A 25,799-nucleotide genomic window follows, 5' to 3' on the forward strand; every position below is an offset into this window, starting at 1 on the left:
AACTGTCTCCCCATATGTTGAAGTCCTAACCTGCAATATCTCAGAACATGACTCCATTTGGAGGTACAATCCTTAAAGAGGTAATTAAGTTAAAATGAGATCAATCAGGATGGGCCCAAATCTCACCTGTATGACTACTGTCCTTATAAGAAGAGGAAATTCAGACAGAGTCACGCATGGAGGGAGAACACCAGGTGAACACGAAGACACCATCTGCAAGCCAAAGAGAGAACCCTCCGAAGAAAACAGCCCTGCTGGCACTGTGAACTTGGATTTCTAGCCTCTAGAACTATGAGGAAAAAAAAAAGAAATTCCTATTGTTTAAGCCACCCAGTCTGTGGTGCTTGTTGTGGCACCCCTAACTGACTAATACAAGAAGAAAGAGGAGGATGAGTGGTATCCCAGACGACAAGAGATGAGAATGCAAGTAGGAGAGGTTGTCCGGGTATTTAATAGATGCTGAGAGTTGAAGGAAAATGAAGACCGAGGTGTGTCTCTTGGAAAGACCTGGAGAGAATGGTCTCAGTGGAGTGTGGTCATGGCCACAGATCTCCGTGGGTTGAGAACTTAGCAGGACTCCCACTGACTGCCAGGATCACATGGGGTCAAGGGAGGGCTTTAGGAGGGAGACTCTTGGGCGGGTCAGCGCTCTAAAGGACGAGAGTGTGAAGGCAGGAAAGGGGAAGAACCACCCAGCAGTGAGGTCCCCAGGGTGGCAGGGAATGGTAACAAGGGGAAGAGGAGAGAACAGGTTGGATGCAGGAGGTGTGGGTCTAAGGGCGGGAAGCTGGTGGGGCATGGAGGCTAGCTTCTCTGGTCTCTCCAGATCCACCCTGCAACCTTCTCCACCTACAGGCCGTCCCAGGAGGCTGACTCATACAGACTTGCTCTCTGGCTCCCGCCACTGGGAGTCACCGGAAGGAGACTGGAGGATCAGAGGAGAGCGAGACTGGAGCTTTCCCCTCCGAACCCCCCTGCAGTCTGTGGGCCTTGTGCTCCTGAAGTCCATAGCTCCTGTTTGGGGCCCCTCCATCCAACTGTCCTCTTAGGCTCTGGCACTTGCTCCTGTGCTTGCTTGGCCTCTTCAGGCCTGAAGGCCACATGGGTTCCCAACTGTTGCTAGTCCTGGGGTCCTGCAACATCTCTTGTTGGTTTCCCAAAAGGTGTTAATTCTCCTTTATTTAACTCTCCTCAAAGTGCTCCATTTGAAGAGACCATCTCTTTCCACTGGGCCCCTGGCTGATACGAAGGTGCTCCCTTCTAGTGCTTCTAGATGGAAGTAAGTTCCTCTGCTGAGGGTAAGGGGGGAAAGGGATTTGGGGGAGAGCCTTGGGGAGAGGTTTGAGACACCCCATGGAGAACAGGAATGGACCTATAAATGGGGTGAAATCTCAGCGGAGGGGCGCCACGTAGCTCACTGGTCCGATGGTCTCACGGATTCAACTGCCAGGGCAGGTGGGAAGGCGGGTTCAAGCAAGTGTGTGGTTTCTCCAGGCACAACTAAGGAACAGCAGGACCAGGGGATGTCAGAGAGAGGATGGAGGGGCCGTGAGGTGACAGCATGGATGGAGAGGAAAATCATGTGAGTGACAGGAAAGAGCACGGGGTCTGAGAGGAACAGACATCTGAACGTGGGACTGGAAAGCAGGTGGGATTCTGGGCTCTGATTTGCCCAAAGAGTGGGTGGTGGTGAGGGACAAAGAGGGTGAGAGGTTGGGGTGCTGGATGGGTTGTCCGTGTAGACCCTCGGATTTTGAGAGGAGGTTCAGGATGTCTGGGAGGACCAGGAGCCAGGAGCCACAGTCTTTGACAAATGAGGGGGCTGACTGGGACCTGCAGCCAGTCACCCACACACGCCCCCATGGTCATAGTCACATGCAGCACGCCCACAGCCCCACCAGACACTCCCAGACACCCTCACACGCACTCACCCTCACACGCGCCCCAGACAGCAGATGGGGCGCTCGGTAATTGGTTAAACCTGTTCCCGATGTCTGGCTCCGCTCTGGCAGCGCCTGTCTGACGGGAAAGCTGGCTGGGCCCCGCACCGCTCAGCCTGCTGGCCTCCCTGCCCCTCCCCCGGGGGCTGCCCTGCACAGCGCCCCCAGAGAGGCCGGTGGGCCCCGGCCCGGCTCCCTTCCAGTTTATGAGTGAGGGTTCCATGAAGCCCCACAGGAAGGGATCCCAGCACCAGTAGGGAGGAGCCCAACCATGGCTGCAGAGACCAGAGGGACCAGGCCCGGAAAGTCCCAAGGATAAGGGGGCGTGCCAAGATCATGCCCTGGACGGGAGGCAGCCGCATAGGCCACCAGACCTGAGGACAGCTCCCTGCGTCCCCTCCGCCTCAGCCACATGCCCCTGGGGTTCTCAAGGTGCTGTCAGTAGAGGCCTGTGGACCTCCGTCGGCCCTGGAGGCCAGCCCAACCGAGGGCTGCGACTGAGTCAACTTGCCCAGGGAAGGCCTGTTGAACGGCCCTGTCCGGCCGGCCAGCCTTGTCCTGATCCTCACCTCTGCAGGGCCCTGATCTCCAGGGGGAGGCGTGGTTGGGGGAGGGAAGGGAGCATCATTCCTCCCTGCTTCTCCCCTTCCCGCTGCATCTGTGTCTCTTCGAGAGAGACTTTGGTTTGTTCCCTGGAGAGGGCCCAAAAACTCCCAAATTAGCAAACCTGGCAAGCCCACAGCTCAGAAAATAGTTCATCCTGATTCCATGTTTTTCAGGCTCACAGAAGCCTTTATTAATGAAGTCACAACACCAATATTTACCGTCTGCGGGGAGAGGCACAACATGGGGCATGGATGGGAGTGCGCGGGGACTCCCGCCCCGCCCCCCTGCAGGCCTGGCCCGGGAAGATTGGCAGGTTTCCTTGAGTCCTTTCCAGCCCTTTATGGGGATGACAGGGGTGCTCTGCTGTGATCTTCCTGCATCCCCTCCCCCACCAAGTGAGAGAGGAAGAGTTTACCCATTCCTCCACCCCTAGTGGGGCAAAAAAACAAAAAAACAATGCCTCCTCTTCTTACCTTCACCCCACCTGCACATACATGCTCCCCAGAGGTTATCCTACCTGTCCAGGAGTGAGAGTTCACTGTGAGATTCAACTTAGACTTAACCCAGGTTAGGACTTTCAGGCTGTGAGGGAAGCATTTTCCTGGTTGATGTTTGGGATGGAGGCATTGGGATGGAATGCGGCCCTTAGGTTTCTGGCATTGAGTGGACCCACGAGAGACACTGACAGGCCCCAGCAATAGGACCTTCTGTGCTTGGATCCCTTCGTGTGCCTCAAGCAACAAAGCTTGGCCTTTGACATCTTTTCAATGACTTCAACACTGATCAACCCCCCAGGACATTCTAGGTGCCAAGAATAGGATAAGGAAAGGCACAGCACAGGCAAAACCCCTAGCTCACTGGGCGACACGGATGACGTGGGTGAGACGGAGGCAGACGACACCAGGAGCGAAGGAGGAGAGGCCGAGGGTGGGAAAGAAGGGAGCAGAGTGGGGGGCTTAGGACAGGGGCAATGTGCTCCTATTTGGGCTTGAGGAAGAGAGCCCTAGGCACAGCACAGCTCCTTTGAAGTGGGCCTCATCCTGGACATCCACACAAAGCTCATTATGCCTCCCACTCCTCCCCTCCCCACCCAAACCCCTGGGATCCATCTACACTGTGTCTCAAGGTAGAAGAAACCTTGGTTGTTGGCAAAGGTGGGCAGTCCTGGAGGAGAACAGGTTGGGTATGAGGTGCTGGGGGGCATGGGGTGCAGCAGGCAGCTTGCTGGTGGGTCTGCAGCTCAGCAGAGGTCAGCTGGTGGCATGACCTGGAACCAAAGAGAAGGCCCAGGCAGAGGGCGCAGTGAGGCAGGCAGCCGGGGCACGGACTGCCCCTGGTGTGGACAGCGGGAGGCAGGCGGGGCACGGACTGCCCCTGGTGTGGACAGAGAGAGGCAGGCGGGGCACGGACCGACCCTGGGTGGACAGAGGTGACAGGACAGGGATAGGAGTGGGGAGGACTCAGAGAGGCAGGAAGAGGCATCAGAGGTACCGGAGTAAAGGCGGGGGGTGGGGGTGGGGGAGCCTAGGAGGGAACGGCCACAAGATGGAGAGCCAGATGGGAGGCGTTGAGTTTGGCCACAAGGGGGTGGCAGTAACCATGGTTGGTGACAGTCTTCAATATCCGCCCAGTGGTGAGGCAGAGGTGGGGAGGAGGGGGTGGGGAGCACGTGGGAGATGGAGAGGTAGAGGGCCGTCTGGCCATGGTCCGGGCCAGAGGTACTGGATACAGGTTACAGATAGAGGTTTTCTCAGGCTGAAGGAAACATTGCTGTGTGACAAGCAGGAAAGACAAGTGAACAAACTGGAGGCAGATGAACCAGAGATCAGTGGGCCCTGCCTCGAGCTCTTTCCCAGGCTGGAAGGCCCTAAGGCCCCAGGAACCAGTTGCAAGCTCGGCCTACAGCCCTGTCTCTGAAGCTTTCATCCACCCAGGGGGGCTTTGCAGGGACAGGAGCGCATCCTGGTGGGGCAGGACTTGGGGCAGAGGTGGTCAGCCTCTGGGAAGGGTGCCCCCTCTACCCAGCCCCATTTTCCCCTCGACTGGAGAAGTCACCACAGCTCCATGCATGGAGAAGTATGGATGCTCTCTCCTCCATGACCCACCTGGGCCTGATTCCCACTATTCATTAAGTTTGGGAAGACTTGAGCACAGCCTCCCTCAGAATACAGGGTGTTCCTTCCCTACGTCTAGCCTCAGTTTCTCTTGCTGTGGAGCTGGAGCTAGAGACCAGGGTCAAGCATCATCAAAAGAGAAGAGTCAGTGGATTGAGTCTCCAAGGCCCTGTCCGGATTCCCAGGCCCATTCCCCCTGTGGCTCTTGGAGCCAGAACCCACCACCCCAGGCTCACAGGCTCTGGGGTTGGAGCTGGATGCCCATGTCATTAAGAGAGAGACTTTTATTGTTCCCATAGGGAAGGGAGACACAAGGGGATCACTAAGAACTACAGCGGGTGCCTGCAAAATAAATTAAAACAGAAATTCGTCAAAACAAAAAGGAGATAAGAGAAATGGAGAGTGGCTGGGAGGCTGCGCTGCCCAGGTGGGCAGGCTCTCCAAGGAGAAGGTCGAGCAGTCCCGGGCCTCAGCCAGCCCACGTCTTGTCCCTCTGTCGGTGGCGGCCCCAGGCTCCGAGCCCTCCGGGGCCGTGACCTGAGGCCTCCACGCAGCCCGGCCAAGGAGTGGCCAGAGTCCTGCTGGGCCCACCGGTGGGGGGGCCTGGCCAGCAGCGTGTGGCACTCTGCCCTGGTGGGGTTGCGGCTGCCCACCCTAGTCATTGGAGGTGACGTCGATGTCCTCCCCGTTGGCCTGCTTCGTGGCAATGCGCCACCGGTTGATATGGTGGGAACCCTTCTTCTTCTGCTCCGACTCGGGCCCTTCCTCCTCCAGCTTCTGCCGCTTGTACTTTGTCCTCCGGTTCTGGAACCACACCTTCACCTGGGCCAGGGAGGGAGGGGCACAGGTGAGAAACGCCCAGGAAGCCCCCAGCAGCCACTCAGCCTTCCGGCTGGGCTGGGAGCCGGATGGGGAACCGAGACCAGGGTCGTCTCCTCTGGCTGGCGCCACCTGATGGGCCTGGAGGCCTTCCCTTCCAGATGCAAATGAGGGGGCCAGGGCACCGTGGGCCTGAGACGGGCTGTTTTGCTGTCCCCTCAACAGAGGTGTGGAGAAGGCAATGGCACCCCACTCCAGTACTCTTGCCTGGAAAATCCCATGGACGGAGAGCCTGGTGGGCTACAGTCCCTGAGGTCGCGAAGAGTCGGACACGACTGAGCGACTTCACTTTCACTTTTCACTTTCATGCATTGGAGAAGGACATGGCAACCCAGTCCAGTGTTCTTGCCTGGAGAATCCCAGGGGCGGGGGAGCCTGGTGGGCTGCTGTCTATGGGGTCGCACAGAGTTGGACACGACTGAAGCAGCCATCACATGGGTCTGGATGGCTGGTGTGAGCCCCACCCCCAGGGCAAGCCCGTGCTCAGAGCAGCACCACGAAGAGGCAGAGCGGACACAGCTACTTAACCGGGAGGCGCTGGCCCTGCCAAGGGCAGTGTCCAGGACAGCCGGAGCACTCTGAGGCCCACCGACCCCACTGCTTGAGGCTCCAACATCTCACACCATCTAGGTCAACCTGTCTCACAGGAGGAGCCTGTCTTAGTAATCTCAGGTAGAATCCTCCATCCCGCCCCAGAGGTGGAGCTAGATGGGTGGGGAGTCCTGGATCCTTGGGTGCCAGCTCCTCAGGGTAGTCTGGTCTGAAATCCACCAGTGGAGGCCTCATCCTCCTTACACATCAGGGTGTCTGCATCCCCACCCAGTGCTCTGGACTTGCTGCCCCCACATCACCAGCCCTTGCAGCCCATCCAGATGTGGGAACAGGTCACACAAGGAATAGCTGGGAGAAATACCAGGGGACAGAAGTGAGCTCCTTCTTAAACACAGAGAGCCCCCCAGCTCATGTCAGGCAGTAAGAGCCCTGACAAGGGGAGGGGTCAGAGGCCAACAACTCTCCTGTGTGATGTGGAGGCAGGGTGGGCCCATGATGCTAAGCCCATCTCCTCCCGGAAGCCTCCCCAGACTCAGTCCCGTATCTCATCATTCATCCCTTCTCCCTCCTCCTCCAGCATTTGCTCAGTGCCCAGCACACAACAGCCCTTAACATCCTCTCCTGCATGATCTGGGAGGATCGTCCTGGTCCTTAACCAGTTTTATAGTTTTAGTTCTTGAGGACTGTGGAGAAAACGTCACTTTGTCAGCTCCTCCTGACTACACAGTCCTTTTCTTGGCCTTGCAGCATCAGGCCAGACCAGATCACCCTTAGAGTTGGCGGGAGGGGCTGAGTGCTGATCATCTGCTGTGTTCGCTCCCCTCTCTGGACTTACGTCCCTCATGCGTAAGAGAGATGCTTTCTGGGGCCCTTTACAGCTTTAGGGCACCTTCTGGGCTTCTGTTCCACAGGATACCTGGGGAAGGTGGTGCCAAGGGGGCAGGGTTATAAGGCATGGAGGCTTTCCTGAAATAATAGCACATTTAAAAAGCAAGTAGATGGGCTTCCCAGGTGGTGCAAGTGGTAAAGAATCCGCCTGCCAACACAGGAGACATAAGAGATGGGGTTCGATCTCTGGGTTGGGAAAATCCCCGGGAGAAGGGCATGGCAACCCACTCCAGAATTCTTGCCTGGAGAATCCCATGGACAGAGGAGCCTGGAGCACTACAGTTCGGGGGTCACAGTACAGTTCATGGGGTCACACAGAGTCAGATACGACTGAAGCAACTAAGCACAGATGCAGACAATTGCAGTTGGAGTGACCCGCGGTACCCATACAGGTGGTGAGCGGTTAGTCATGTGTGTGGAATAATGGTGAGCACCTCGCTGTGGCTACAGCAGTGACTACGAAGGAGAGGACCTTGAATCCTGGGGTGGGGGCAGCTAAAGGCAATCCGCAGAAACACTACACAGATCTGTCCTGCCCCCTGAGAATCGGTGAAAAGCACGGGCCTTAGCCACAACGCCAGGCAGGGGCAGACAAAGCTGGGCTGGCACGCAGGCCCAGGGAGCAGTTTCGTGCTCAGGATACCCTGCCTTCCCATTTTGCAGACATTCCCCTCTGTCCCCTCCATGGAGCCCAACCCAACCTGGACTTCCCCAACAGCCCACCCCGCCCAGGGCTTCCATGGCGCCCTTGGTCGTGTCTGTAGGTTTCTGAGCCCTAGGGTAGGTGTGAGGACAGCCAGTGCTCGGTGCTACACAGAACAGACACACAGACAGGAAGACACACGGACACAGAACACACGGATAGGAAGAGACCACTGGCCTTGGTGGCTGGAGTACGGGGAGGCCTCCTTCCTTCAATTCCAGGGCTGGATTCTTGCCTGCATGTCCCAGCTCAGATAGATGGGGAAGATGGCAGATGCTCCAGGGGCAGGGCTTCTGGATTCTGTGCCCACCTTTCCTCAGGCACAGGGCTGGCTGGGCCCTGGGTGGTTCTCGGTACAACCGTTTGGCAGCCAGCCTGGCCCCTGCCCCCCACCCTGGAGCCCACTGTGACTATGCCAGTCCGTAGGCGGGTGAGCTCGCCCAGCCTCCTGTGCAAGGCGTGTGTGTGACTCAGGCCTGGATGCAGGGCTGGGGCGGTATTCCTGAGAGCCCCAGGGGCTGGCTGAGGGCTAAGCATGGCCAGCCTGGTGATGCACGATCCAGGGCAGCACCAGGGACACGGGGCCCCTTTCTGCACCTTCTGCCTCCCCCAGGCATTCCCAAGTCTCCTTCCAGAAAGGAGACTCATCTTTAGTGGGATGGGCCTAGCCTGCTACCCTTGCCCAGCATCACTGGCCCAAAGAGTGAAAGCTTCAGTGGTGGAACTTGGGGCATAGAGTATGTTTTCACACCAGGGATAGCTTCCTGGCAAACCCAAATGAAAAGCAATTCTGAATATTTTCTCCATGAAAACTACTAGGGTCAAGGAGGCAGCTCTCTAGAAACAGGGATGAAAACTCTCTTCCCAGGCAGCCTGGCTATCTTCCGGAGAACAGCCTTGGGCTGAGTGTCCAGATGCTGTTTACAAAGACTGTAATAACAAGGGGATGCTCATGACTTAGTAATATCAGCGAAAACGGCAGGATGCACAGTTTGGGCACAGTGTGATCACAACCATGGAAAAACAAAGCCTATGCATGGGGAAAAAAGACTAGAAGGAAATGTACCCAAAGTATGGGTGACTTGTCTTCTTTCCACTTTTCCGATTTTTCTTTAATGCTTACTTATAACAATTAATAGTAATATTTTTATTTGGTAAAAGAAAAGGAACTGGGCCCAAGTGTGGTAAGAGTTAAGAATGATACCCCATGAACTTTCCAGTCCAGCCAGGCAAATCTGGGGTTATCCCAGAACTCCTTCTCTAGAGGACAGAAAACCTAGAAAGGAGTCAGGTTACATAACGTGGCTACCAGCTCATCGGGAGAGGCCTTAGGAGGCTGTACTTAGTCTGCACTGCCTCCCCCCAACACTGGCATGCTACCCACCTTTCTTTAAGCCCAAAGGCACACTTGGCTTTCTGACCGAGGAAGCCCTCACACACCTCTGAACCCTCTGGGTTTGGAGAGAGGTTCCTTGTGGCCTTCTAAGTCCCTACCACACTCAATGTCTCTCAGTTTTTCTGATAAACAAGATCCTTCCAAGAGTCTCCACTTTTGTCCAAGTTACACCACCGGGAACTCTTACTTAGCCTTTGAAACTGTTCCCTTGGCCCTAGATGTGGCCCATTGCCTGTCTGCACTTCCTTAGTGCTTTCTCTGTCTCAGTGACAGTGGCTCCAGCAACTTATTAATTTGCTGAAACCTCTGTCTCCTCATCAGACAGTATGGGAACCTGGAGAACAAAAGTGGTGTGTTAGCTGGCTTTGGAGGCCCACTGGGCATGTTCCAGGTATATTCAGCTGGCAGCGCAGAGGTGAAGTGACTAAGCCCTATGCTCTAGGAAAGAGGCACCTTGTGCCAACCTGGAAAACAGGAGAAAATCAATGGTAGAGGGATTGGACTCTTAACTGGAAAGGGTGTTTGGAAATTGCTGACTGCTAGAGAGATGGGATCCTTTCTTGGCTTACTTCAATGGTCACTTCTATAAGAGGGTCAATTCCTAATTCTTTCAGCTGTGGATTGGATTAACCACTTCTAGGGGGAAGGTGGAGAGGAAGATCCATTGTTGAGGGGACAAGGGTCAGCTTGAATTAGGCTGACTGGTTGATTCAGGTGAAACTGGTATGGATAAATGAATAAATGAAAGAATGAAGGTATTAAAGCATTAGTGGATTGATCACTGTATACACTGATGAATGAAGATGTGCGTGAGTGAATGGACAAATGAGCTTACAAACAAGCAAACTATATAGCTCCAGCCAATGTTTCAGACTACCTTTGAATGAACCAGATCCCTTCTTTTCCACCACTCCCTAGTCTTAGCCCATCCTATCTGGGCCCCTGCACACTTTCAGGTGAATACTTGTCCTCTCCTCAAAGAGTTCAGAAACTTCTATCCAAGGGCATTTGAGTCTTGTAACTCTGATACAAGACGTTTCTCCTTATGTCCTACTATTATCTCTTCTGTTTTAATTTAAGCCTGTGTCCTTCTATTCTGTCACCCTCAGACACAGAGACACACCACTCTTTCTAGTCTGTCATCCTCAGACTAGACAGACGCTTGGAGACATTAATCATGCCACTCCTCAGCTTGCCTCCCTGCCCTCTCCACTGGGGATCCACTTCCTAACATTTAACCATGTGAACTGCTCCCACTCTCAAGGTCAAGCCCAATGCCATGCTAAGCGCACCCCTCACTCCCCCAAACTGAGGTTGCCTCTGGCTCCTCATCATCCAGAGTCCTAACTCTTCCTAAGCTTTCTGGTTTCCTCCTCTCTCAGTCCACCCTGGATGCCGTCACTCTCAGGGAGACATCACAAGATTCGCCTGTCTTCTCAGGACCACACCCTCAGAGAACCACTCCAGCCTCCCTCTCTCTCCTGTCCTCCTGCCTCCCACTGGACTCCCGGACCTTCAGAGATGCAGAAGTTCTTGGAGAAGAGCCAAGACTTAGGGTAGAGATGAATCCATCTCAGAACACACAGTGAGCCAGTAATCTTTCCCAAAAATTCAAGTTCCTTGGATATCTCCCTTTTATCCATCCCCCAGAGGGAGATATTCCAGGCAGGAAGTCTTCTTACATGCCCCTCTGGGGAAAACCCATAGGCAGGTGACCACACACTTCTGCCTCCTAAGATCCCCCCACCCATGCTCTTGGGCCCTAAGAAGGTAGCCACACTCGATAGCTCCTGCACCATCTTAATCCTAAAACCTCCCCCTTTCTTCCCACCAGTCTAGACATCCCTCCAAGTCTCCATGGCTGGGGTCTTCCAGGAGCTTTCCACCCACGTAACTCCCCCCTGACCTCCTCAGTCCACAGCTGTGGCTTCAATGGGACTCCAGTCACTCACCCCTTGCATGCCCCACCACTGTCTGAGGAATCTCCAAGGCCAAGAGACCACATTTCTGCATCCCTTTCCCTCACAATTCAGCTAAACTCAGCCAGGGTAGGTCAAGAAACACCTCCTGAACTGTCTGGAGTTGGAGGAACAGCTAGAAATACTGACCAATCCATCAGCTGGAGCAACCAAATGCTTTCTCTCCCTCCCCCTAAAACTAATGTGCCCCTCCCCACACATGCACAGAAGCTCACAGAGGTGCTCCATGCCCTGTGTACATATGATAGCACCTGACCTTTGGGCACTGATCACGCTAAGCCCACACGTCCTCCACATTATGGGCACACATATGTTCGCGCATGTGTGCGAAGTTGCTTCAGTCGTGTCCAACTCTTTGCAATCCTACGGACGGTAGTGCTTCAGGCTCCTCTGTCCACGGGATTCTCTAGGCAAGAATACTGGAGTGGAGAAATGAACTAGGCAGAGCTCCCCAAGCAGGCAAATGGGATTTCAGTATTTGCCTCCCTGCTAACTGACTGTGTGACCTTGGACCAGTTACTTCATGCCATGCCCTCCTCCAGGGGATCTTCCCGACTCAGGGATTGAACCCATGTTTCCTGCATTGAAGGTGGATTCTTTACTGCTGAGCCACCAGAGAAGCCTCATACATATATTACATATACTCATTACACACACACACACACAAGCTCACTCAAACTCCAGGGTCTAATCTGACCCAGGCCTGAGTCTGCCCCACCAGCCACCAGGATTGAGTCTTAAATGGGCTTCACCCTGGTCAGACCGCCGGGCTGCACTACAGCAGAGAGGAGCACAGAGCTAGAAGGAAGAACTAGCCCTTACCCACGGCCCCTCCCTCCTCCTCCTGGATTAACCCACGCCATTAACTCCACTCTCAACCAATTTAAGGCCCTATCCCAACTACTAAAAAGCTCGGGTTGCCTACCCACAGCATCCCATGCCAGAGCTTTGGGCATACAGATACCCCTGAACTCTGAACTAAGACCCACACACCACTCTGCTTAACCCTCCCTGAAGTTTTATCCATGAATTGGTAAATAAAACTCCATCACCTACGACTGATCAACAATCAGTTATGAAAGTGCAAGGGAATCACAGGAGCAGAGGGACAGAAAGGGAACAGTGATGGCAGAGAGTGAGGGGAATGACTGATAAAATTAGCATATGGATAAGTATACGGTCAAAAGAAAACTGCCCACTCATTCAGTACATGTGTATGGAACATCGACTCCTTGCTGGTCACTGAACTGGGCCCTGGGGCACAGCAAGAAGAAGAAAGGCTCGCCCTCTGTCTCCCAGAGCTGAGATGCTCAGGCCTACTGTTCATCTGGATCACCCAGAGAGCTACTTTATAAACTTTCCTGGGTCTCAGCCTGGAACTCCTGAGAACCTCCTGAGCAGGCTCTAGGAATTCGTATTTTAAGATTTCTTTGAGAGATGGATGCAACCAGTGTATAGTCTGACATTTGGCATGGCAGGTTATTAAACAATAGCAAAATCCTACATATATTATGATATGCAGGAGATATGCTGTGAGTTCTGAGAACCTGGAGGAGGGATTATATAGAAATACAGAGAAATAGAATATAGATAAGCCAGATGCTCAGGGCTAGAAAGAACCCTGGAGTTCATTTTATTCAACCTTACAGATCAGGAACTGAGGCCCAGAAAAAAAGACAAAGCAAGAGTTGATGAGATGATAACCATTATAGACATATGCATATACTGTCAGCTGCTAAAGATCTATAGAGATGGAAGTTTGACATGGATGGTAGATATATAGAAGGTAAAACAGAGTAGATGATAAAGAGATAATCAACAGTCGGGTAAACAGGAATTATTGTTCAGAGAAAAGATAGAATTAATAATAAATAGGAAATATAAATTAACCAGCTTTGTGGAGGCAATTTAATGAGAGTAGACAGAAGTACATGGCTAGATATAAAATAGCTATCTGTTAGGGACAGAATAGAGAGCTCTGAGAGACAAATATAGATATTGACAGTAGAAATAGATGTCAGGGGGCTGATGGGAATGATTGAAGCTTGACAAATAGCTGATAGTTAGATTTGACAGGTAAGCTTGCCTGGCAAATACAGCAAGATGGATAGATAATTAGTTAATTATATAGCCTAGATCTCAATGATAGTTACAAAAGGGACAGAAAGCAGCTCTGCTGATGAAAAAGACTGAACTAAGAATCAGTAATTCCAGGTGTAGATCTTATTATAACAATAACTTGACATATTACTTTCAACAAAGGGAAGAGAAGTACTGAGGGTGACAATTAATATTATTTGAGTTCAAATTAGGTATCTTTTGATCCTTAAACCTATTTTCTGGATGATGAAACCAGAATTCAGAGAAGTTGAGTAACTGGCCCAAGGTCACACAGTTAGCAGGGAGGCAAATACTGAAATCCCATTTGCCTGCTTGGGGAGCTCTGCATACTTCATTTCTACATCTTAAAGGCCTAACCTGGAAAGAAAGGATTCTACAAGGAGGTTTCTCAGGCTCAAATATCGCACAGTTCTATTATTTTGTTTGTTTCATATGCTTAAACCAGCTCATTTATACATGCGACAAGAATAGCCATGAGTTTTGATAGTTAACAAAGCTGGATCCATTTTATTTTCTATCTGGTTTTCTTTTAAATATATGTTTAAGCACATTCTAATAAAAATGAGAGGAAACAATCATTAGGTTTACTAACTGGCATTGTTAGGTCCAAATATTGACAGGTAGATAAGTTCAGTTGAAAGAAGGTCAATTAAAAATGCTCTCACTGAACTAAAAAGATGGAAGTTTAAAAACAATGACATTATTTCAACAAGTGTTAATCTGTGGGTCATGGACATAAATGGTTTTGTTTTCTTACACTTCTGCAATTACTAATACTTTTTAAATGAAAGTAACTAAAAATACCATTCCTAAACTGACACCTTGTTTTAAATAAAAATTTTAAAACATTTGCAAAGAGGGAAAAGTGGGTGTTATTTTATTAACTTGTTTTTCAAAAATACCTTCTTTTTAAACGTTTTTAAAATTTAAGTCCGTTTTTTTGTGAGCTTGATCTCAGCAGTTAGAACAGACCGGCTAGCAAATCTGAAAAAGCCCGGGCCCTGCAGCAGACAGGAGCAATGCATTGATGAAATAAGGCATCAGATAGGTAGGACATAGATACCAACATGCGTCGTGAGCAGGAAAGAGTGAGGTCGGGGCTGGGGACGAAGTTGGGCTTGGACTCCCACATGAAGTCTTCTATCTAGCCTCACTGCTACCCAGGAGACCCCAGGCTGCACACACACCTCACCCCCGCCCTCAGCCGGGCACCATCTCTCTATCAGGACTCGGGTGGAGGATGGTGGTGTGAGAGGCGAGCAGAAAAAGGAGCGGAAGATGAAATGCCGGCGGCGGGCGAGAGCTGCTGGGCCGCCAGCCGACCTCTCTCTTTGCGAATCTGGAAGCTGTCGGGGACGCGAGGGAGCTAAGGTCTCGCAAAGCCTACCCAGTTACAGAAATCCGCCTCCAGGGCAGCAACCAGCCACCCCAGCGCACTGGACTCCGGGCGGACGGAGAGCTTAGCGGTGCTTCCAGACAACATTTATTTATGGCAAAGTCTTTACTTACAATAAGGACAAGTCTGCCTCCCTATAGTTCCCTTCTAGTTCTTTAATTTTTTTTTAATCAATTACAAAAACACTACGTGGTGATTGTAATTTCATCTAGTTCAAATCCCTTCAATGCCATCGGAGTTTATTCCCTCACCAACTCAACAGCCCTTCAAGTGATGAAAACAGGCCCTGAATACCAGAACCTACTTTCCCACCGTTTCCAGGTCCCGCCGACGCCCGCGCACACACACCACCGTTTCAGCGCGGTGCCAGCCTGCCTGCGCTGAGACCGGGGCCGGCCTCGGACCCCGGGCAAGGGCGCGCACTCCCGGCTAACCTTCTGCTCTTTGCAGCGCGGGGACCCGTGGTCTTTCTCGCCACCGCGAGGCCTTCGCCCCCGTCGCCCCTGCACGGCAGCGGAGCCAGTACGGGACAGGCCTGAGCACCTCACACACCTCCGAGGGCCCCCAGAACTGTGGCGGGAGAAGGGCGGCCGCCACCGCAGGGCTGAGACGACACCAGAGGGCCCGGGCGGGCGCGGAGTGACCGCGGCCTCGGTGTTCCGCGCTCGGCCGGCTCCCGAGGGCGCCCGCCGCCTCCTGAAAGCTGGCACCTCCCTTGGGCTGTGTGAGCCGGGTCGGAATAAGGTTTGATTCCAGCCTCCGGGTAGGTCCTTAGTACTTAATAAAAGTCCTGTGGCCCCTTCGAGGCTGTACGCAGTCGGAGGGAAGACAGTCATGGCGGGAGCGCCGCAGGGGTGGCGGGAGGAGACGGGGCAGGCTGAGGGGCGAGGCCGGCCTCTCGGGCACCCGCCCGGCCCACCTCCACCTGGCCCCCGGGCGCAGCTTGGACCATTCATTACCTGCGTCTCGGAGAGGCTGAGGCTGCCGGCCAGCTGCTTCCGCTCGGCGCCCACCACGTAGTGGTTCTTCTCGAAGGCACGCTCCAGCCGCAGCAGCTGCGAGGGCGAGAAGGCCGTGCGGATCCGCTTGGGCTTGCGCGCGAAGGGGCCGTGCAGAAGCAGCCCGTCCTGGGGCACGTCGCTCGCTGTGGCCGCGTCGCCGACGGCAGATACAGACAGAGAGAAGGGCACCGTGAGCTGCGGCCCGGCCGCCCGCGAAGCCAGCCAAGCTCGGCCCTCGCGCCTCGCTCGCACACGACCCGGAGCGCGCCGCTGCACTCTCCCACCCTTGACACACGCACACCCACGTCTCCTCTTTCTCTTAAGTCCACTCCTTTCCCCGATACCTCCTCTTGGCTGAGAGTTATCGGGTCAGGGGACGCCCGGAATCGCAGCCCTGCGGATCACTGTTGGGCCAAGAGGCGGGCCGGGTCTGGAGAGGCGCCCAGTGCCTGAGCAGCCTAAGAGGCCAAGGGAAGCTCTCTTTGTCTGGTATGACCCGTCGCGTCTCCCTCAAAGTGGACCAGGGGTAGAGACGGGGCTGGGTGTCAGAAAAGTGGCAAGGGGCCCAACCTGGCTGTCAGGCATCCCCGTACCAAACGCAGATTCAAGAACTGAGAGTATCTTAGGAACTCTCCCTCACACCTGCTTAAACCAGCCTTGCAACTAAATGCTCAGGCTACTAGCCCATAGAAAATTCCTGCCAACAGGCGGAGGCTCTGCCTTGCAAGTGGTAAAAATAGGCCACGGGCCAGGTCAAAATCCAGACAGCATCTGGAGGTCTCAAGTTAGGTTACTTCTAACCAATATCCCACCTCTCTCCCCCCAGGTCTTCAGATAAAATCCTCTTCCTGCAGACTTACTGCTCTCTGGTGGAAAAAGACCTTGCTTCATCCCTGAATAATCTCCTGCTGAAGAGACATGTGTATAAATAACTAGATGTCATCTTTCTCCCTAATAGATATAGATATATTGGTTTCTGCATGGGCGTGTGTAAATATATGCTCCAGCCTCCCTACTGTCTTTTTCTCCTGTCTACCATACAGGATTTTCAAAGAGTGTAACAGTCCCTTGGCAAATGTTGGCCATCATGGGGACTCAGCTGCTACATGCAGGAGAAGGGGCTGACATTGGGCTGAAGAGGGCTGAGGTAGTAGGGTCAGGAACTACAAAAGCTGGAACAAGCTTCCATCCACAGCCCCAGTCTCAAGGAATCCCCCCACTAGGCCCTCACACAACCTCTGGCTTGGTTGCACACGCTAACAAGACTGGAAGCAGGCCCTGACACCATCCGTGGATTCTCAGGCAGTGGCGCATACCAGTACCCCAACCCACCAAGAATGCAGAGCACTACATGAAATGTTTTGACAGTTAGCAGTTGAGATTGACTGATCCAATTAATTTCTTCAGAAATGGCCACTGGTTTGACTCAATTTGATTTGTTGTTTTGTTCTTAAGACAATTGTTTGGATAATTCAGTTGAGCTCTCCCATCTCTGGAAATATCTCTGTAAGTGAGGCAAGGACGCATAATTGAGATGCTGTTGCTACAACTCTCCAGGTAACTGTTCATGTCCCTCTTCTGGTGGAAACTGCCTGACCTGATTTCTTCCAAGTCTGTGGGCTTTGGACATCTACATAGGAAAACTTGATTGCTGGGGTTTTCTGGGTAACAGCGTTGCCTAGGAATGAATGGCCAGTGCCTGGGCGGGGAAACAGAGTCCCCTGAGAGGGAACAGCTACTAACTTCCAGTCGCCTTATCCATTCCAAGTGACTGAATCTGTGCTGCTACAAAAGTGAGTGGGATCACATCACAGGAAGATGGAGGGGTCGGGGGGCGGGGGACACCCTGCCCACTGGGTCCTTCAAGGTGGGGGAAGATTCTCAGGCCTGACAGAAGGAAAAGTTTAGCTTGTGGTGATGGAGGGGATAGATGATTAGGGGAGGTGGTCTGGCAGAGAGGGGTAGGAGGGAGAGAAAGGAGGAGAAGGATCCAGGTGGGGAAAAGGATTACAGCCTCAAGTGCGAGCCAGTGTGATGAGGCCAGAGAAAGGTGGGAGAGGTGGGTGGGAAGCAAACACTCCTTGCTGATGTTAAAATAAATTGCTTCAAAAACAATAGCATTCTGAGCTCAAGTCAAATACCAACAGTGGTTTTCTCTGGACAAATGAGCTGGAGAGGGAGAGAAAGCCTAGCACACCCCTGTGATCACAGGGTTTGGCCTCAGCAACTTGACAGGGCCCAGGCTGGTCAGAAATGAAGTGGCAGTGTGGAGACACTCTCGATTTGTGAGTGAATGGGATGCAGAAGTGTGAAGGGTAGTGTGGGGCTGAGAAAGCAGGACTGCAGCCTGCCTCAGTGTGTGATTTGACGGGTGTTTTATAATTCCATGCTGTGTGTTGGTCACTTGTGCGGTAGAGTTCTCTGTGTTTATCTTTATAAACCCAAAGTGGAGGATGGAAACAACAAGCTTCTCTGTCCTGACACATAGGACCATTCAGCTCAAGTCTGGCTATTTCAGGGGGAAGATAGGATGCTTGGGGTCCTCTTCAGCTGGGGAGAGAATAGCAGCAGTTCATTGTAACCCCCCAAAGGGGCAGATAGCATGTATCCTGTAATCTGTGTGTGCATGTGCAGAAACATAGAAGTCCTGACCCAACCAAGAAGAAGCAGAGACCAGGAAAAACTACTCAAGATGCTGATTACTGATGAAAAAGATATGATTTCAAAAGAAGCAGGGTTTTTTCCTGTAAGGAAGAATATGTTTAGTACAAAATCAACCATCCTGAGAAATTGAGTAATAGTTTCATGTTTCTGTAAGAACCAGGGTGGTGCCTATGAGCCTGGGCCGCTCTCACTCTGATCTATGGAGAAGGGACCTCAACCGTCCCTACCTTGGCTTCAGTCTGCCTTAATTGGACCACAAGGGCAGAACAAGCTCTGGGACTGGGGTTGCGGTGTGGCCTGTTTAGAGACAGTAGTTCTGGGCTGTGAGAGTAGGCTGTCAGTTTCAGGCAAGGACAAGGTGGAAAAGTGGAAAGGGGCTGGCTGAGTCTTCCCTGTAGCTAGTAACTGAACCCCACTCTGCCCCGTTTTCCTCCAGCCTCTCTCTGCAGGTTCCTTTAAGGCAATGGCTGGGAACTAGCAATCGACGTTCCCAGGACTGACTGAGGTGGCAGGAACTGGGAACTAGGGATTCGAAGGCCCGAGGCCCAAGCTGCAGTGCCTCCTGGAGATGCTGTGGCAAGCTGGGGGCTCTGGGCCGGATGGCGAGGCGGAGGGGCCTGGGGCTACGAGAAGGAGAAGCCCGCCGGGGAACGGAGATAACCTATTCCCCCCTCCCCCTGCCGGAACAAAGGCTCCCTTTGAAGCACCGGCCCATTACCACCACCAGTCCCGAGGGCCTAATCTCCACCGCCCCCTCCCGACGCAGCTTCCCGGCCGGGAAAGTTCCTGCTGTCCGAGGGAAATAGCACCGAAGTGCGGCTAACTCGCTGTCTCCTCCAGCCCCTCCTCTTCAGGCCTCGAAAGCCGCCTCCGGCTTCGGAGTCCCGCCGCCTGGTCCCGGCCATTCCTTACTGACTTCTCTTCTCCCAGCGCCTTGCTCAGCGGAGAAGCCGCTACCCTGCGCGCCGGGACCTCCCTGTTGGAGAGCGCTGCGCGCAGAACGCAGACGTTTTCCTTTTCGTTCCTGTAGGGTTTCGCTTCTTGCATTGAAACGGGGATGAAATGAGCATCGCGGAGACCCGGTTCTCTAGAAAACGCGGCGCCGGAGGGCCTGAAATGACTCGGCTCATATCCCCGAGGGCCCCCGAGGACACAAGGACGCCCGGGCCGCAAGGCGTCTGCCCCGACGCTGACCAGCCCTCAAGCCAAAACCTCTCAGAATTAAAAAAGTCATTCCGTGCCCAACGGATTCTCGTGTTCAAAAATGCGACCACGTTTGGCTCCATCTCCGCGTCCAGACACAGTTCTTGGGAGAAAAATGCAACCGTTTTTGCAACTAGACAACGTGCCCGCCGGGGCTGAAGGCTCAGGGAGCGGCGTCAATTTCCGAGAGGATTTTTGCCGAGGATTTATCAGCCTCGTCTGACTGGGGATGCTCAGAGCCGGAGCTGGATCTCTTACAAGGCGTTCCCGACCCTTGGTGCCCCGGCCCTCGAACCCTAAAAGCCGGTGTCGGCGAGGTCAATGGCGGGAAAGGAGGCGTGGAGGGCGTGGGGCGCCCGGTCTAAAGCCGAGGGCGTCGCCGGGGAGGCCATCTCCGAGTGAGCAGAAACCACAGGGGTCAGGACCAGTTCTGTCTTCTTCTTCGAGCTCCTGTCCCTCCTCCGGTCTGCTAACCGCCGGTCCCTCCGCCGCCCCAGCCGGAGGGTTCACAAACAGCCGCGACTTTCAAATTGGCCTGCAGTCGCCAAGTTTAGAGACCGGGGACCCAGCCCACGGAGGACTGAGGTGGTTTGCTCAATTTAAAATAATACTTAATTTTATCAGTAAACATTTATTTTAATTGACAGACTTCTTTCCCATAGCGGCTGACACTATAGGCATTTTTTGTTGTTGTTCCGGATGATTTGGGCAAATCTTTGAAATCCCCAGAGCAGACAAGACTTCCCACAAAAATTCTTGCTCAAACAATTACATTACCTTATTTTGTGGGATCTGCTGGGCCAGTATCTATTAGCCAGATGGGACTCAGAAAATTGTCTGACAAATTGGGGTGGGGAAAGCAGCTTTCCATGATACAGTTAAACAGCTATAGCCAAAGCTTCAAGAGGTCATTTTCTTCTGTTATCTAGATAATTGTACCAAATACCCAATTTATTTTGACTGTGTAGATCCAGTTTACCACCAGATCAGCTCCAGGAGCAAAGCTCTAATCACGTCCTTTTCGTTTGTTTTGCTAAGAGCCAGTTTACCTACTTCTGAGTCAGGTCTGAGTAAGGCTGAGGTCTGGTCTACACTAACAAAATAAAACTGAAAACTAAACCAATTACGGCACAAATTAAGGCCATTCCCAAAAAAAAAAAAAAAAAGTGGGGGGGGGGCGCAAGAAGAAAGAAAAGAAAAGAAAAAACCAATAAATTCAAAGAAGAAAACGAACTCCAACTAATGGAACTCTTTGCTTGGAGAAAGTCAGACCACTGAAACCTCTGTGTGTGTGTGTGTGTGTGTGTGAGAGAGAGAGAGAGAGAGAGAGAGAAGTGGGGGATCTTCCTTACCAATCCCATTGCCCAGTGCAGACTAGGGGGCTCAGACTGCCTACGACCTTAACAGCCCTCTGCCCCCGCCCCCTGCCTGGGAGGACTGCAGTCGGTACCCCAGCAGCCTGTAGGTTCCCGGAGTCCGCGAGCGTCGCGGGAAGCCGGTTTGCTTTGGCAAACCTTCCCACCCTGGGTCCGAGAGGCAGGTGTGACTTGGAGAAGTCGGGCCGAGGTTGCCGAGAAACATCCTCAAACAGAGGAGCACTCAACACTGAACATTAACTCTCCAGTTTCCCCTCCCTCTGCCCCTTCTTCCCACAGAATCGGGACAAGCAGGTGGACTTTCCCCTGTCTCCTTGGCCAGCGAAGGCGGGTCCCTGGGAGTTGGTTGTGGAAGTGCGAACGTAGTATGGTCCCAGGTCCAGCTGGGTCAGAGGGAGGGCGGCCGACGCTGAGTTCTCTGGGATGGGACTGGCTCAGCCTGGAGACAGTAAGGCAGGCCGCAGGGAGGACCAGGAGAAGCTCCAAGGATGCGCCCGGGCTTGGCGTCCGGACCGGCATCATTCCTGGAAAAGCCTGGAGGTCCCAACCTGGTTCTCTGGGAGGGAACCCAACGCGGCAGAAGAGCGAATGGATCTGGCGCGGCACTTCCCTGCTTAGGAATCGGCCTCTGTGGACCCGCAACCTTTTCTGACACAACTTCTGAATGGCCCCGGACGCCCCCGAGCCTCCCCCGCGCCTCCGCAGCGCGGGCGCCGGCCGGCCGCCGAGGCGGGCACAACGTGGGCACTCACCCTGAAAGCGGTGGCCGAAGAAGCGGTTCCGCAGCACCCAGGGATAGAAGTGCAGAGGGTCCCGGTGCTGGGCGCCGAAGAACGAGTGCGGGGGCTGCAGCGGGGAGGCGCCCAGCTGGTGCGCCGGGTGCACGGTCAGCGCGTGATGGTTCATGGCCTCGGGGAATACGAGCTCGGGACCGCCGTAGAGCGAGCGGCCGGCGCCCGCGGCGGCGGGGAAGCCGCTCACGAAGGCCGCTTCGGCTGCGCTGGGGTGAGGATAATTGAGCGCCGTGGGCCGGAGCGGCTCCTCCGAGGCGGCCGCCGCCAGGGGATGGGAGCCTGCGCCCCCGCCGCCAGTACCCCCTCCAGTACCGCCGTCCTTGGCTACCAAAGACTCGATGGTAAAGCCGCGCTTGGCTGTGGGCTGGAACATGGTCGCGGCCGCCAGAGCCGAGCGAGGCACCCGGGCTCTGGGGAGCGCTCCGCGTCCTGGCGCCGCCGCCGTGCGGGGTGTGCACCCAGCCAGGCACATGCACACACACCAGCACCCTTCACCTCCCCCGCCCGCCCGCCCGCGCTCAGCCCCTGCCCACAAGCCAGGCGCGGTGCGGCGAGGGGCGTGAGAGCCAGCGAACGCGGAGTCGGGCCACGGCGCGAGGCTAGGCGCGCCGGCCTCTGCGGCCAAGCGGGCAGCTCCCGGCGCCGGCACCGGCGCGGGCTCCGAAGGAGGCTGTGAGCTGCCTCTACCGCCTGGGGACTGAGCCCGGCCCCTTCCCTTCCGAGTCCTGCCAGGACCGACCCCCGCCCCCGGTCCTCCCAGCAGTGTCCTGCCCGGCCTCGGCCACCGCGCTGCTAGGCGAGAGTTAGCGGGCACCTGCCCCGCGCTCGCCCATTGGCCGCCGCTCACCTGCCCCAAGGTGGGGGGCGGGGCGGGGCGGGGCGAGGGACCGCGGGAAGGGAAAGGAGCCAGCAGTCGGAGGCAAAAACCGGACTGGAGCTTGCGCGGGGCGAGCTAGGCCTCTTCCTCCTCTCGCGTCTTCTCGCATCTCTGCCCTTTAGCTGAGTCTGGCGGCAGCCGTAAGCGTCTCCACCCAGGCCGGAGCCGAAGGAGGTGTGTGAGGGGTGAGGGGTCTGGGGCTTGGGAGGATCTCCAACCCCACTCCCCAGTGTGCAAATCAGTTGAACCCTCTCCAGTTCGTCCCGGGATGTCGTTTCAGTTCTCAAATAACTTGAATTCGAGTGCAATGTGGGTGTTTGGGGTCCAACGAATAAATTCTCCTGAGAACTTGTTCCCCTGTCCTCAAGGATCCTCAGGATCCATCGTCCGTCTCCTGGGACGCAGTCTGAAGCCGCGGCCTTGCTCCTGAGGTTTCGCGTTTTCTGGGTGGTAAGGGGGACAGCTTCCGAAAGCGGACACGCAGTTATTTTCAGAAGAGGCCAGGCCAGGGAAAGCGCTAGAGGAGCTGGCGGAGTGGTCACCCAGACGTCTCAAGCTGCAATTCTCCGGGCTTGGAAGCAGGTCCTTGGCCCAGCCACGAGCATCGCGACCGGCTCGCAGGGCCATCTGCTTTCCTCGTCTTCTCTGATTGCGGAGCTTAGGTGCAGGCGGTCCAGGACAGGCCGAGGTCTTGAAGACACTGTCTTACGTTGGAGGTGGCCGAACAGTCCACAGCCATCGCCTAAGACCCTCCAAGAAGACACACAGGCCATCCCGGGACCGTAGCGGCCGCCTGGCTTCCTCCGACCCTCACCTTCCACTCGCGAACGCGGAGCAGCGGACTACTCTGCTCCAGCCAGTTTCCATTTCGTGCACTGATTCGTCGGGGATGAGAGGGCAGTTGGGAAGGAGAACCAGTACTCAGCAAACTTTTCCACCAGGGCATTCCAGGCCGCAGGAAAACACAGCATCCAGGCCTAAGAGGACACAAGGCAGTGATGGGGAGGCTGGGACCCGCACCCTGCCCGTGCACTGCGAGAAGCCGATCTGCTTCCTCGCTGCTGCCCGGCTTACTCAGAGCGGCCTGGCCGGGGTGCGCGGATCCGGGCAGTGCGTCCCGGCGCCCTGAGGCCAGAAGGTCCTCGTGCCGCGAGGCTCTGCAAGGACTCCAGGCCAGGTCTTGAGAGTGGCCTGCCTGAGTGCCCGGAGTCTCGGCCGGGGAGAGCGCTCCGGGCGCCCTTGTTGCCACAAAGCGGGTTAAAGTCTATTTTCCACTCGACTGGTCCGAAAAGCCCCCGCGCGCCGAAGCCGTTCCGGCCCCCTTGGGAGAGGTGGGGAGGAGACAGCGAGGGGGTGGGGGTGAGACTGCCGCGCCCTGCCGCCGGTCGTGTCCAGAGCAGACCCGGGCGGAGCACCTCGGAGGCGCCCCAGAAACACCTGAGGAAGGAGTCGTTACTGAATTCGTGGCGAGGGCTTGTGTCTCTCTTGCTGGCCCCTCCGGTTCTTCCTGGCTCACTGTGCTGGTCTCTCCGTTTCTGTCTCAGGCTGGCTGTCTGTTTCTCCCTTTCCTGTCTCTTTACCGCCCTCTCCCACAGCACCACTTTCCCTCTGTTTCTCCCCCCCCCCCCTCTCCTTTTGCCTCCTCCTCCGTTCTGGGTAAGGAGAAGCTCCCCTGAGTGGGGACAAGGACCTAACCAGGCCATATCGCTGGAGTGGTGAGGGTGCGAAGCTGGGCAAAGACATGGAAGCGAGAGTTTCGTTCTATGTGGAAGGAGACAACGTGAATTTTGCTGGAACAAGGTCCCCGCAGGGAGGCAGGTTTAGTTGGATAAGCATCAGCCCGGCCTGTTCTCTGAATGCCGCGAGGAGGGACTAAGTGCTTGGGCCTGTGGCGAGAAGACTGGAGCCGGATCGGGCTGAACTCGCCCGGGCTTTGTTTCCCTAGCCGGTGGTGAACCTCACCTGTCTAGCTGCAGGCCCCCACCTCCTACCTCACTGCAAGGCCGGACACTGACCCCTGAACTGACTAAATAGGGCAGGTAGAGGAGCTTGGGATCTACTGGGCCATTCCTGGACACATCTACACTGGCCATGTGGACTTCCCTCATCTAGCTCTGGGCATACATCTCCCCATGTAAATCCACAGACCTTTACAGTGACCACTCCTTCCCTTGTTGGGCTTTCCAGACACTTGGACACCAGTTGTCTGTCATTAACCCTCTTTACAGGTGAAGAAACTGCACCGGACCCATGTCTGGAGTCTGGTGGTGGTCTGGGTTGAGGTGGGACAGTTCAGTGGGCCTGGCCTGGATCAGGTTCTGCCCCCATTCTACCCCAACCCCCGCCACTGCAGCTGGACTCTCCCAGGATCAGTGATGAGTGAAGGGGGTTCTGCCTTCATTCTCCCTCTCCTTAACCTCTTGCATTGTGCCTTTCTCTCACCTTCCTTTCCTGTAATTTCATAATTTCCCTCCTTCCCTTCCCTCCCTCGGCAGATACTTATCTCTTACCTGATTTCCTCTATTTCCGTTGCTTTTAGGGCCTCTTTCCCCCTTGTTGCCTCCGCTGCAGTAGGTTAAGAGAAGAATTTGTTATCTTCAGGAGGTCTGTAAGTCTCCCACTGTGTTCTGGATCCAACATCAATGCCCTCCACCACGCCCCAAGTTTTTCTTGTGCCAGATTCCCTGCTTGGTCCCTGCAAAGCTCCCACAGGTCTCCCATTGCTTCCTCTCCTCACCAGTGGACAGCAGCCCACCTTAACTCAAACTTGCGGCCCCCCCTCCACCTCTGCTCCCCAGCCCTTCCCCTCCACTTCCCCGTCCTCCCTTTCAGGCTGCTGAGTTCTGCAGGAGACCCCACGTTAATCATGCCTCCCTCATGCTGGAGCACCTTATAGTCCCAGGCATCTGCAGGCTGCTTGCCTTTCACTCTACACCTGCAAGAAGCCCAGCACCTTCTCTGGGTTCTCATCTCCCCAAACCCAGTACTTCACTTTATTCAGAGGAGCCTGATTGCTTACTCAGAGGATAAGACCTGAACCATCTGTCCTAGTTCTAGCCCCACATCAACTTTTCTCCCCTCTCCATCTCTGGAATAGACTGGACTCAAGTCCTGACTCATCCATTTACCAATGGTGAGCCCTGGGGCCAACAATCTTGCCTCGGCTTGCACATCTGTGAAATGGCAAGCCTTTAGTGGGGCCTCTGTAGGGAATAAATGATATAAGTTTGTGATGTCCAGGACCAATGTCTGACTCCAGAGAGGCACTCAGTGAATGTTATGCTGTCTATCTTTGCCTATGCAGGAAACC

The 25,799-nt window shown here is 54.7% G+C and overlaps 1 protein-coding gene across 1 annotated transcript; it reads right to left on the reverse strand.

The window, feature by feature from the left end:
- Window positions 1–4,926: 4,926 nt before the first annotated feature.
- Window positions 4,927–24,603, reverse strand: EMX1 (empty spiracles homeobox 1). Its single transcript, XM_043468195.1, has 3 exons — window positions 21,571–24,603; window positions 15,534–15,718; window positions 4,927–5,482 (listed from the first exon to the last, which is right to left on the reverse strand). Exons 1-3 carry the CDS (start codon window positions 22,082–22,084, stop codon window positions 5,315–5,317), a joined length of 867 nt encoding a protein of 288 aa, XP_043324130.1. The 5' UTR covers window positions 22,085–24,603; the 3' UTR covers window positions 4,927–5,314.
- Window positions 24,604–25,799: the final 1,196 nt, after the last annotated feature.

Source organism: Cervus canadensis, chromosome 5 (genome assembly GCF_019320065.1).
Source record: "Cervus canadensis isolate Bull #8, Minnesota chromosome 5, ASM1932006v1, whole genome shotgun sequence".
In the NCBI taxonomy this organism is placed as follows: Eukaryota; Metazoa; Chordata; class Mammalia; order Artiodactyla; family Cervidae; genus Cervus; species Cervus canadensis.